The following is a 12,834-nucleotide window of genomic DNA, read 5'->3' as shown; positions in this document are numbered from 1 at the left end:
GAATTGCAGGATTTAAAAGGATTTAAAATCAATCCTGGATTTCCCCTCTTCCACCTGTCTATTTTATTCATGAAATACATGGCATGACATGGTTTTACAACAATATATGAATTTACATTGGTAGCTAAAACAAAGAATTGCTAACATAGCTAACACTTTGGCTAACTTGACTGAATCCAGCTAACGTTAGCTGCATTTGTCAGGCAAAGCAATCACCACAACCGAGCAACCAAATCTGTAAGTTACATGTAACCTATGTGCATGAATGGTACTAAAACAAAGCTTACTTTGTTTCACCATCGTCACACTACAGTTATTAATCATACATAGCCACAAATAGCCACACTGTGTTTAAAAAGAAAATTAGTATTGACTATAAGTTGCATCTTTCTTTCACTCACTTCCAAAAGAAATGCTCAAGCAAGCCAAATCAAGATCTTCACGACATGAGCACAGGCGCAATTTGCTTTGGTACAGGGGACTCACTGAACTCCCACATGGTTGAAGTCAAAACATGCATGTAGGAATTTCAATAGTATCTATATTTTTATTCAGATAATAAATAAATAATAATATCGACCTTGCTGTGTCCTCTTATTAACAGGAGAAACCAACAGGATAACTTTTCGTGGTGTTTTTAACAGTAAATTAAGTCCTTGCGCTAAGACAGACAGCGTCTGCTTCTATTAGCTAGAGCTCACGTGTGCTCAAAATTCAATTGTACACTCTATACTAAAGTGAGACGGCTGTTGTTTGAAGAACTAGATTGTTCTAGTTTTCAATATCAGTTATTGAGAGGTTATCTTAAGCACTATCACTGCGTGCTCTGCTGCTACGTCTCTTTAGACAGAGTGTCCGAAGTACGCTCAGCCACTCCAGGAGTGTGGTGCTCTAAATAACAATACATTCCAATAGCGCTCAGAGTTCTAGCTTGTGCCCGAGTGCGCACTGGCACTTGCAGTGACTATTTGACAATTTAGTAACACTCCATAGGCTGAATGCTGTCCTGAATGTACACATAGCATTTATAGCTTAGATTACACTGCCACCTGGTGGAGATCCCAATACACTACAGACCTCTCTGTGTTGTAACATAATGCTAACGTTCACGTGAGACGCCATGGAATAGCCTGCAAGGTTCATCTCTGGAAAACGTTAATCTTACAACCTCTGGGATCTGATCTGTTCACTGTCAGTTTTGCAGGTTTTGTAAGTTTGGTTTTTTATGGTAATTCTTGCAATATTCCATCACTCGTTGGTATATTAGTCAGGATATGAAAATGTACCCGCTTGTATCCTGATTATTAATTTTCATGTAAATGAAGCTTCTGTTGTACACATTAAATTTCCTCTGCTCACAGAAAGTGCAGTCCGGGAAACAATACCGCTTTTGTCCACAGGGGCCTCCAAAATCAACACAAAATGAAAGTTCCTTGCAGGTGCTTTAACTACGACCCAAATTATAATACACATATAGTTTAATATACATGTTTCTGACAATCTCAACAAAAACTGAACATTATAAACTTCATAAGTGTAAGGTTTACGTCAGAGCTGTTGTATTGGACTGCATTAGTTAGTGCAGGTGTACCTATTAAGTGGCCTCTGGGTGTATGTGTTACCTTTACTCAGACTGTGATGAGTCTTACTCACCAGACTGGATCCAGTCACTTCACTGTAGGCCAGGCCTTCTGGAAGCACCAAGAAGTGTTCCTGTTCTTTACTGACACGCAGCTGACAGGAAGGAAGAGGGGCATCAGTGAAGACAGACAGATGATGGAAGTAAAGCTATTAACTAATCTAAGATAATGTGTTGCTGTGTTAAAAACCTGCCCCTTAAACTCTGCTGTATTAAAATTTGTACTTTAAGTATATTAAAACAGGGCACAGAAACATTGAGTTGATTACACTGATTTTGTTAATAAATAATTTAACAACTTTTCCTCTATTCATAGTTGGAACAGTGCCTTAAGACTGCTGTCAACTAAATCATCAACTTATTTAAAGTCCAGTGTACTCTTCTAGTATCTATTACATCAAACCAGCCTGATCAACAAGTTCATTCCAGATATGAGCCAATCTTCCACAGAAAACTGTTCATCAAAGCTGATCTCATGGTGAGCTCAAAATGAATTTCTGTACCTACCACTGACACATGCCTACTATAAAACTCTCTCAAGTCAGTGTGTGTTCTTCCTCACAACAATAGGAAAACAAGATGAAGTCTGGAATGTAATTATGTGAAAAGATAATGGAACTAACAGTGAGACAGGTGCGGCTAATCTGGGCCCATCCGTACAGGTCAAACAGGCGATGGACACTAGCCAGCTTGCAGCGCATCAGCCTCTCCCCCTTCACCATGCTGCCAGGCTCCCAGCCCTGCAGGTCATTGATGGGTGTCACCATCATCATGTCTGTGGAAGGAAGGGAGAGCACACCACACAGACAGAGAGAGCAGTAAGGATGATGGTCTGCAGACAAAAGGGTTGTAGGAGAGCCTTCATTGATTCTTTTAAAGGTATGCATTTCAACATAGGGAAGATGGCATTAATAGGACAACTTAAACATTTACCATTATCAGTAATACCTGAACTTTGATGACCTCATATCATCCCCTGCATAGCTCTGTCAAACTTCGGTGTGAGCAGAGAATAATTGAAATCACCTGTGTGGGTGTGCAGGGCCTTTAACACATATTAAACAATAGCACTTATACACTGTGATCATTGGACAGTTTCTGTATATACTGCAGTGATTGTATTTATAACCTTGATATGAACTTCAGTGGAACTCCAATAAACCTTTCTCACCGAATGAAAAAATAAACATTTCATTTGCTGATACTTAGTCGTCCATTTTTCTCTGCCAGCAATCCCATGGTGCCCCATGATGCACAATAGTGGGTCCAGCTACTTAGATGGAATGCAGCTACTAATGCATTAGTATTAGTTACACTTGTGCCAGGGTCACCTGATGTGAGGCTGTGATGTGGCAGTAGGCTGGAAGCTAATCATATCAACATCCTGTCGAATAATTAAAAGAACAAATGGACTAACATTAAGTTGATGTCCTTTTAATAGATCCGAGGTTAGCAGTGGAAGACTCTGGCTGACAAGAGAACAACTGGTTTAAAAATTAGATTTAGGGTGACCCGATAGCTGAGCAGTAGGGTGCATACCACATGGGTGCCAATTCCCTGAGCAGGGAGTCGTTGGTTCAGTTCCTAGCTGGCCACACTGTTTACTGTATACCATTTACCCTTTCTTTCTCCTACATCACTATCAAATAAAAGCATAAAATGCCCAAAAGAATTGCCAGCGAAAGTAAAAATGAAAGAAAACCTCAGATTCACTCTTGTTTGCTTTTTTCCCCCATTTTGTCCACTGCAGTGCCTGCAAATTTTGTAGCTTCCTCTTGGGTGTGTGCTGTGTACGGTCTAGCACCTGGTCACTACCTTTTCATAAAGTCCTGACCTCACCTGTGCAGTGTGCCCAGAAAAATCCCAAACACAGCAAAATAAGAAAATCCAGGCAGAGGGCAGAGTCTCTGCAGATAAATACACTACCACACATTTCTAGTGGGTCATAAGGGATGATTAAAAGGGACTGAAAGGCCTTGTATGAGCCTATACATTGTTTTTTTTGTTTGTTTTTTTTTTTGTTTTTTTAGGAAAATCCTATGAACAAAAACATGAAAAAGCTAAAAAACTACTGAAGAAAATCTAATTGAAGCAACCTAATTTTTTTTAACATTGTCAGCTTAAAAACTTGTGCCCATAATTATGATAATTAAGCACATCACACTTAAAAATTCCTTCTAAATAATGTGGAAAACTAGATGGAACGACTTAATTTTTATACTTCTGTTAATAACCCCAATTATCAATAAGCTCCTATTAGAATTAACTTTGATTTAAAAGAAAAGCGAATTCTCTGACTTACTGTAGTTTGTTGGGTGAACAGGATTTAATTCGAAGTTGCCATAACTCAAAAAGATAGATACAAAGTGATACAAACATTTTGTTTTAGAGTGCATAGTATATCTGTAAATAAATTAATAAATATGTTCAGATGAGTTTGTGCTGTTAGCTCAATGAAACTCACAGACTAACGATGGGACCTCCAGGCTGACAATGATGTTAAGTGGCCCAGGCTAATCACTGCTGTCAACCTGCCTACCTCATCATTTCAGTTTTTGGATGCTCTGGCATTTTATGTCTTAAAACTGACCAGAGACTTCCTGTGTCTACTGAGCAACACACAAACAGTGTTTGTGAGGCTAACACTGTTACACATCAGTCAGAGGCTGGGTGTCAACACACAAAGACACACACGTGGATGGTGCATACATTGTTATTTAGGCTGCAGCTAATACCTGTACTATTGGTACACTGTATGCTTGGGGTGAATCAACAAAAAAACAATCAAGAGAAAATACCTTAGAGATTTTTTTAAAAGTCTTGTGCACGTACTTGAAGGGGAGACAGGCAGGGCGGCCGGGGAGCCGTGTGAGGCCATGAAATCAGCCAGCTGTCTCAGTGCCCATAGGTTGGATGAGCTGCCACCCTTCTTCATCTGTTCCTGGATCAGTACATCCAACTCCTCCCTGAATGACTGCACACACAAACACACATACATTATCACACATACATGTATAACCAGACCACACATTACACATCATTCCACTGTCATAGTAATCCTCAGTGTGTAGGAGTTGAACACTTCTGTCTTTGGCTTTGACCCTCTGAATCTCATTTTTCCACAAAGAAACACTCACTCCTTCAGAATAATGTGAAAGATGCAATAATCACATCAAAGTTCACGAAGGCTTTGAACACACTCCTACACGACTGGGGCAAGGGTGAGTAAACATATCTAATGAGTCAGCCTCTCTCCATCAGCCCTTTCACTTCATGGTCACCCTCTCCACTCCCCACACAACTTCATTAGCATCATGCAGCCTGTCGCCCTCCCATGTGCATAAACACACATAGTCATGCACCCATAATGAGCTCCAGCGCTGACTGCAGCTTCAGCTGTCGAGTGACGCTTGAGAACAGATTTATTGTAATGTGAGGAGATAACCACATCTCGAGAGAGGAGACAGAGAAAGAGGAAGAAGACTGAGGCAATAAATCATGCACGCACACACACACACACACACACACACACACATACACACACACAGACAAACAGCCGTCCTACCGGACTCTGAAGGAGACTGGAGATCCGTTTCTTATGCTGGGGTCCCGAGCTGGGTGTGGAATGCTGAGGAGACTGGAGGCCCTCAGGGACCCCATCACTGGGGCTGCGCTGCACCGGGGTGCCTTTGGGGGTGGGGGACTTGCTCATCTTCTATTGGTTTGCAGTTAGTGTGTTACAAACTGGGTGGGTGGAGATACCTGTGAATAAAGAGTGTCATATTATTAATGCTGCTTCAATAGTACAACTTTCATACTACTACTAGTACTACTACGTGGTAAAAGAGATGATTTATCCTGTGTTTAACCAAAAGTCAGTGGATGTCGTGGTGTACTGGGGCAGTCACATGAGCGGTTACTGGTAAGTGGTGGGAGATGGAGTTTATTAAGGGTCCTCAATGGTCGTCCGCGACCTTAGGGGTTCCCTAGAGTTACTGCATGGAGGCCGCAAAGTTACTGTTTGAAAATTTAAGTTTTAAATTAAGGTGCTTTTTTGTATTTCAAAAATTAAAATATGTTTGGAAATGCATATCAGAATGAATCCAACATATTATTAGCAAAGAGAAATCAGCCCATTCATTAAAAGAAATTACAGTAAACAACACTAATGACAGGCTAACTGTTACCAATGAATCCTTGTGCAACCATGTGAGCTAGCTAATGCCAAATCACCACATCCAAAATGGCCAGGTGAACTTATTAGCTAACAGTTATGTAGTATTGAAACATATTGGCCATTAGCTGTATAATTATTCCAAGTGTAAAGACACTCTTGTGAGCCACAGTGGATTGTTTTTCTTCTTTTCAAGCAAGAGACTCTGACACACCATCCACCTCAGAAACCACCAGCTAAAGTGCAGAGGGCGAGACTCATCCACCTAGCCATGTCACGCCTACTGCTGACTTAAAAACTACAGAAGAGCGCAAAAAGAGAGAAGACCTGAAAGTATACAGAGAATTGTCTCAAGTGCTACTCAGTTTTGTAAAATATAATGTAGAGAGAGGTTCCAGCTCTGTCTCTCTCTGAGTTGAAAAACAGTGAATTCCCCTGCCACAGAAGATACGCTTGCAGTAGTAAAGCCTGGATTCTACAAAGGCCTGGAAGAGACATTGAGAGTCGGAGGCAGGAAATGTTACGAGGTGCAGAAGGCTGTTGATGATGTGTTTGACATGGAGCAGGAACGAGAGGGTGGGGTCAACACAAAAGTTGACATTTTGAAAAGAAAAACAAAAGTCATGCGGATTTTGTTTACATACACATATTCCAGACTGTAAATGGCAGCAAGAGGAAATAATCTAATGGAACTGTTTGAGGTTTTAGAAAAAAACGCTTTTCCGCTTTTATTACAGAGGGCAGGATGAGAGGATCCATAATATGATTTCAAAGCTACAGCTAGCAGCGGGGGGGGGTTACAGCTCTGAGTAAAGAGTAAAAATCACAAGTAACATATTCACAGACAACGAAGCATCTACATCTTACAACCCTGACTTCGGCTATTGTGGCATTTTGCAATCAAAAGCTAGGTGTGGCTGGGTGTGCTTGTAAAACTCACCACTTTTCTCAGACCTCCACATCTCCCTTACATTAGGGCATCGAGTGGCAACATAAACTACACTTTACCGTTTAAATTCAGCTCATTTACCAAACCGGAAAAACACAGTAAATTGAGATTTAGAAGAGTCTAGAGATCGGCCTGACGGCACACAATCACACATCACAAATCAGAAACACATTAGAAATTTCACGGCCCCACTTATTAGAATAATGAGGCAATTCATAGCAACTGGACCGGCCCCTCCTTATGGTAGGACAGAATCAGTCAAAGGTGCCTAGTGATGGCCAACAAACTGATGACACTAAACAGGACACAACAGGCTGCGTATTGCTCCACCATGGATTGAGACACAATCAAAACATGAAGTAAAAGTGCAGTGCAACGGAGACCGGGCAAAGAGAGATTACAAGACATTACAAATAGAAAGTCCATGAAATTAAGTTTTAAGGGGAAAACTATTCTAATTATACTGGTCATATGCTCTTAAAGCAGCAGCCATAATCCTGTTTGCAGAAAAAAGTCATTGCTATCATGGCTCATACTAAGAAATTAAAGTAAATGTGCAAATGGGAGAAGTGCAGTGAGTGGAATACTGTTCAATATATCTTAACCTATACTTCCAAGAGTCGACAGAAGCCCTGCCTATGGATCCAGTGGTGCACATCAGCCCAAAGTATTAAGAGATCCAGCAAAGACGAAAAATTAAATAACAACACGCAATCAATATGCTCATTTATGTACAGTTCAACCTCGAGCAAACCCTTTTATTACCTGCATTAACATGACAACTGAGTTTCCTGTTGGCAAGTGCACCAATAAACGGTATTTGTATTTTTAAATGGCAGCATTAAGATGAAAAACCTACCCTCACATTAAGGCTGCTGTATTCCTCAGGGCACAGGCCGGTGGAAAATGTAGCATTAGCAGAGCTCACAGGCAGACAGTGGCATCAGAACCACTAACAGCAAGTTAGCTAGTGATACGGCTCGGTAATTGGAGAAAGGGTAAAGAGTTACCGTAAGGATCTTCAGAGAGGAGCAGACCACTCCCCGCCTGAAGCACATTCAACTCACACACACACACACACGCGCACAGACAGTGCTGCGGGGAGCAGATAAGGTTCCAGACACACCACGCCCTCTCCCCTGAGCTACATCTCAATAACTGACTCAATTACTTACTTTCTTTATTAGCTGCATCAGTCAAACATCACTAGTAGTGCAGCCCTGATCACATGCATCATCAATCTCATCCCTAATGTCTCTAGCATCCAAGGCGAGCTTTTTGGATGCTCACTCCAACACACACAAGAGAAAGTTGCATCAGATCCGTGCGCATTACTAAATCTGTATTGCACACGAGAAACTCTGACAGATGACTAAACCTTTAATGGAGTTTGTGGATCAACTGTGCACTTTAACCCGACAGCGCCAGGCTTCCTGTGCTCAGAAGCACTGAGATGTTACATCAGCTATCCAACAACATTAGCCATCCACCAAAACACCAACTCAACTCCCCTGTCACACTCACACACAAGCAATATGTTGTTTTGTTTTTATAATTAAGTGCTTACTATTATATCTAAGGTATTTCCTTTTTAAATAAGCTCCTCTTTTTTACTCAGTGGTCAGTGTTTGGTATCATACAATCACAAACTAATCTAACTAAATTTGTATCTTCATTCAAATGTATCCAGATGGATGTTTTTAAAAGTCGATTATTTTAAATTGAAAAGCACCACTCAGTCTATAATTGCCTAAATTTGAGGCAGCAGCTCTCTCTTACTGGCTCACAACAGAGGCTGGCTCACAGTGTATTTGACTCTCTCTCTCTCTCAGGGGTTATTGGGGGCCCAGCTGCTGACAGGCAGCAGACAGAAAGCCTCTCTCTCCAGGGAGGGTCCTAATGACTGAGGGGAGACATAGGGATCTGGCTGCTGGCCCACCATCGCTTCCTCCTCCTCTTATCCTCAGTCGCACTGTGATGGCTGATCATGCTGCATCATCACCTCACTTTTGTTTCATAACATCTCAGGACGTAGGGAAGCTGATTTCCTGCAAAGGCAGAATTTCAAGACTGCTGGAATAGTTTCACACCATTAAACTGATGTTATTTGCTACAGTGTCTTTCAGCTGGAACCAATAATGTGCTCTGCTGCAAGATACTGAGATCTTTCGCCCAATTCATGTCTTTAAAAAGAGATGAGCTAAACCATCCATTTTCTGGATGGTGTGCATTATCTTCATACATACATGCCTGTATTGACTGCTGTAAATCCACCCACTTGCAGTGATTTTAGGAGGTCTGTGTCTGAGCACTGACAGCCAGCAGCACAGAGGCAGATAGTGGTATAATTACCTAAGTAGCTCAGGATTGATTTTCCTTGGCTTCTCTTTCATTAGGTTTATAACATAATGGCTGGTCTGTGAATCCCAACCAGTTATGTAACTAGTTTCTAACAAAGCATTATTTCTAACAAAATTAGATCAAGGTAAATAACTGTGATCATGTTAAAACCGTCTGAAAATGATTTACAAAAGCAGTGAGCTTTTTCTTTCTAAACTTGTTTAGGTGTCACATATTATCTTGTCTGAGAATGAATGAGAAAGTCCTCACTAGTTAGTTAGCTGTTCAACCTTGATTACTTCTGTATTTGAATTTTTAGTGATTTCACACAAATATCTACCATTCTTGCCTGACACAACACAAAACAAGACTAAGACAAGGCTACACTGAACAAAATTATTGTGGCATGTTTATATGACGTACAAGGCCACTGTTGCTGTATTCAACCCTCAAATAAATGGACTCAATAACTCTGAACATCTCGCAGGCTGAGTGCTTTCCAGAAGTGCAGCATACACATGATGACAATGCATGAATGATGAAGAGGTAGAATAAATTTTGATGACTCGGAGCAGGACTTTATTGTCTCGACAGATGCTACTGGCACACTTGGCTTCCACCGAAGTGCAAATAAACACTATCAAAACATACAAAACACTTATGAGAGGAGCGAATGGAGAAGCAGCTGATTCAGGCAGGTGATGGAGTCTGTCACAGTCAAGGGAGTTTTAAAGCTGTTTCTTTTTCGTTAATGTCATATTATTGGATTATTATTCCTATTGTGACAGAAACTGCAGAATGATAAAGTAAAAAACTCCAACAAACTGCAAATATAGTATATAGATCATACAAGTTTAATTAACAGACCCTCTAGAGTGTCTTTTGTCAGAGTGCATATCCCACAATTCTTACTGTTTGCTTACATGCCCCTTAAAATCTCATGTTTGATTTTCAATAACTACAAACTCGATATTAAAGGGGAACTACGCACATTTTTTTAAAAAAAATCATGCATGTTGTTCCTATCACCTAAGATGGTCAAAAAATATAAGTAAACATGGACAACTCTGTCCAAAATCCAAAAACTTGCACTAAAACTCAAATGTGTGATGTCATCGCTTATAAAGTCTGAAGAACTGAGAAAGATGTTCTAGATCAGAGGCTCCCAACTGGTCCAGCCACAGGGCACAGATTTCTCCTTAGTCATTACAGGTTAAGGTGCACACAGTTTAATATATTCAGCATCATACTTGCGTTTGGCCATGTCCCTTTGCCAGTATTCTATCTATGTTAAATAGATGTCGGTTAATCACTCACTGTACAGCAGGAAACGTCACTTTAAATAAAGCTCTGTGCCTGAAACTACTGTGTGTTTTTTTTACAAACTTGATAATTATATTCGCAATACACTTGCGGTTGATTCAGAGTGGGCCCACTTTTGGACCGTGGCCCACCAGTTGGGAACCAGTATTCTAGAGGACAGAGAGAGTACCCAGGGGAATGCTCTGAGTATATAGCTACATTCTCCGTTTCACATCTGAGAATGCTGAAATAGAAAAAAAAATCTCATTTGGGAATTAAAAAAACAAAAACAAACTCTGGGTCCACAAAATCAATGTCCCATTCATTGACTATGGAGCAGCTCCAGACTAATTACCTCATGACATCACAAGTTTGAGACTTTCTTTTCTGGTTTCTGGTTTTGAGAGAGAGCAGCTCATGTTCACAAATATTGATTGAACCCTTGTGGCCAAAGGAAATAACATCCTAGAATTCTTAATTTAGGTGGGGCTCCCCTTAAAGGTGTCTTGACTAAAAAAAACCCATCTAAATTCTATAATTTGTCTTGGACAAGCCATGTTGCAGTGTTTAATCAGTTTCTATATAAAAGGTTCCATTTATGTTGGACACTGTTCCGTAATTCAACACCTGTATATTATCAATTTAAGAGTTAATAATATAAACTAAATTCCACTAACATAACTTTAACATCAACTTCTGCAGTGCTGTGGCTGAGATGAATCCATCCCTTGTCTGCCATTGTGTCGAAGGAGATTAAAATCTGCACACACTCCCAACGATTCGGTCCCCTATGGGAAGGAAGAGGAGGACAGGCTTAATGATTATATAGTCATGTGAGCGCAGAGCACCATGTTGTGTATCTACAGCTCCATATTTCACTGTAAGTGCACAACATCGTTTTATAGCTCTGTAGCATCCTCCGTTCCTCCACCCGCTAGCGGCCCGCGCTCTGCATGGCTGCCTAGCAACACTCGCACGCGCTGCAGCATCAGCACCAGGATCAGCTAATGGCCACCCGCAAAAATGCAGAGGCCAACAGCGACAGCTTAACAACACTGTGCGGCTCTCCTCTGCAAAGAACCGAGCAAACGCGCATTTAGAAACCATCATGGAGCTCATCCTGTCCCGCATATTAATCCTGACACCGTCCGGAGCACAGAGGCTGAGCTACTGTAAAACAACAAGCAGCCATCGCTGGCACGCTAATGAGCCAGATTAGACAGTGCAGGGCTAAAGCTCTGAGAGGGCTCTGCCATCACAGACTTGCAGTCTCACTCTATGAATACATGACACAAACTGCACATATGGGACCTTGCACTCGTCACGGGCCTCCATCAGCAGAGCACAATGAAGACAAGCAAGCATGGGCGACATTTAGAGGATGTTGTGCGCCTAAATATAATTAGTGTGCAAGCACACAGTGCAACATATCTATCTATCTATCTATCTATCTAGAAAGACAGCGGGATGCACAGTTTGAACGACAACAATATGGTAAACATCAGGCAGCAAGATCGCTACCGTGCACACACGGGCATGCACGCGTCAGGGAGGACCTTGCATCACGCCCAGCCATTTAACCATGACTGCCTTGTTCGACACAACCAAACACAAATGTTAGCAAACGGGGTACTCACCTCAGTGCATCCTCAGGACCGCGTCTTCTGTGCGGGTGCGGCACACCCACAGCCCGGAGCCGTCCTCAGAGGAAGCAGATGTGATTAATCGCCAGAAATGTGTCTCTATTGGTTCGCGACAGCAGGGTTCCTTTGTCAGACTATTTCAGGGCCTCAGCTGACACCAAGTCAATGGACCCCGATGTTTTTCATCGCTCGGTGCGCCTGGACCAGCCCACTGCCACGCCTGTCCACAGTCTGACACCCAAGGACTCCCACTCATTTAACTGCAGGGGATCAGTCTCTGCAGCGCATTTAGTTATTGTGTTTGTAAAGCATACGAACAGCATTGGTGTATATCTAATGCTGTCTCCTTAAACGTTGTTTAGTTGGCTAGGCCCCAATTCAAGTCGGACAAAATATAACCCACCAAACAGGCGCCACCTCCTGTCCTGATGGAGAAGAGCCTGTGCACTGTAGAAAAGAGATGTCTGGTGGTTTTTGTCATAGCTGAATCCAGGCTGACAAAACCGTACCTGCACATTACTCGAGTATTTCCATTTCCTGCCACTTCATATTTCTACTCTACATTTCAGGAGAAAACACTGTGCTTTAATCCATTTGACAGCTGCTAGTTACATTGCAAATAAAGATCTAACACACAAAACATTTAGTAGAGTTATCTAAGATCATATTGCTATAGATCATGACAACAAGTTTGCTCCACCTTCAACTTTACACCATTAAAATGCAGTTTAAATGTTAATGCATCAGACATAATAAAACATTCTGCATGACTTTGTAATGTTGATAC

The 12,834-nt window shown here is 41.5% G+C and overlaps 1 protein-coding gene across 4 annotated transcripts in view; it reads right to left on the bottom strand.

Moving 5' to 3' along the window:
* Window positions 1–12,411, bottom strand: part of add2 (adducin 2 (beta)) — a 28,446-nt gene extending 16,035 nt beyond the window's left edge. For 2 of the 4 annotated variants that reach the window (XM_049579230.1, XM_049579231.1), the window contains exons 1-5: window positions 12,042–12,411; window positions 5,205–5,401; window positions 4,472–4,613; window positions 2,263–2,414; window positions 1,654–1,734 (exon numbers count right to left, since the gene is read on the bottom strand). In XM_049579230.1, coding sequence (XP_049435187.1) covers window positions 1,654–1,734; window positions 2,263–2,414; window positions 4,472–4,613; window positions 5,205–5,351 — 522 coding nt within the window. In that variant the 5' untranslated portion in view covers window positions 5,352–5,401; window positions 12,042–12,411. Of the gene's footprint in view, window positions 1–1,653; window positions 1,735–2,262; window positions 2,415–4,471; window positions 4,614–5,204; window positions 5,402–7,621; window positions 7,813–12,041 lie in introns of those variants that run through there. The other 2 variants (XM_049579227.1, XM_049579228.1) reach the window with 2 other exon arrangements.
* Between the last annotated feature and the right edge of the window lie 423 nt (window positions 12,412–12,834).

The sequence above is a fragment of the Epinephelus fuscoguttatus genome, linkage group LG6 (genome assembly GCF_011397635.1).
Source record: "Epinephelus fuscoguttatus linkage group LG6, E.fuscoguttatus.final_Chr_v1".
Taxonomy (NCBI): Eukaryota; Metazoa; Chordata; class Actinopteri; order Perciformes; family Serranidae; genus Epinephelus; species Epinephelus fuscoguttatus.
Note: the sequence above shows the minus strand (reverse complement) of the source record. Positions and strands in the feature narration are given on the sequence as shown.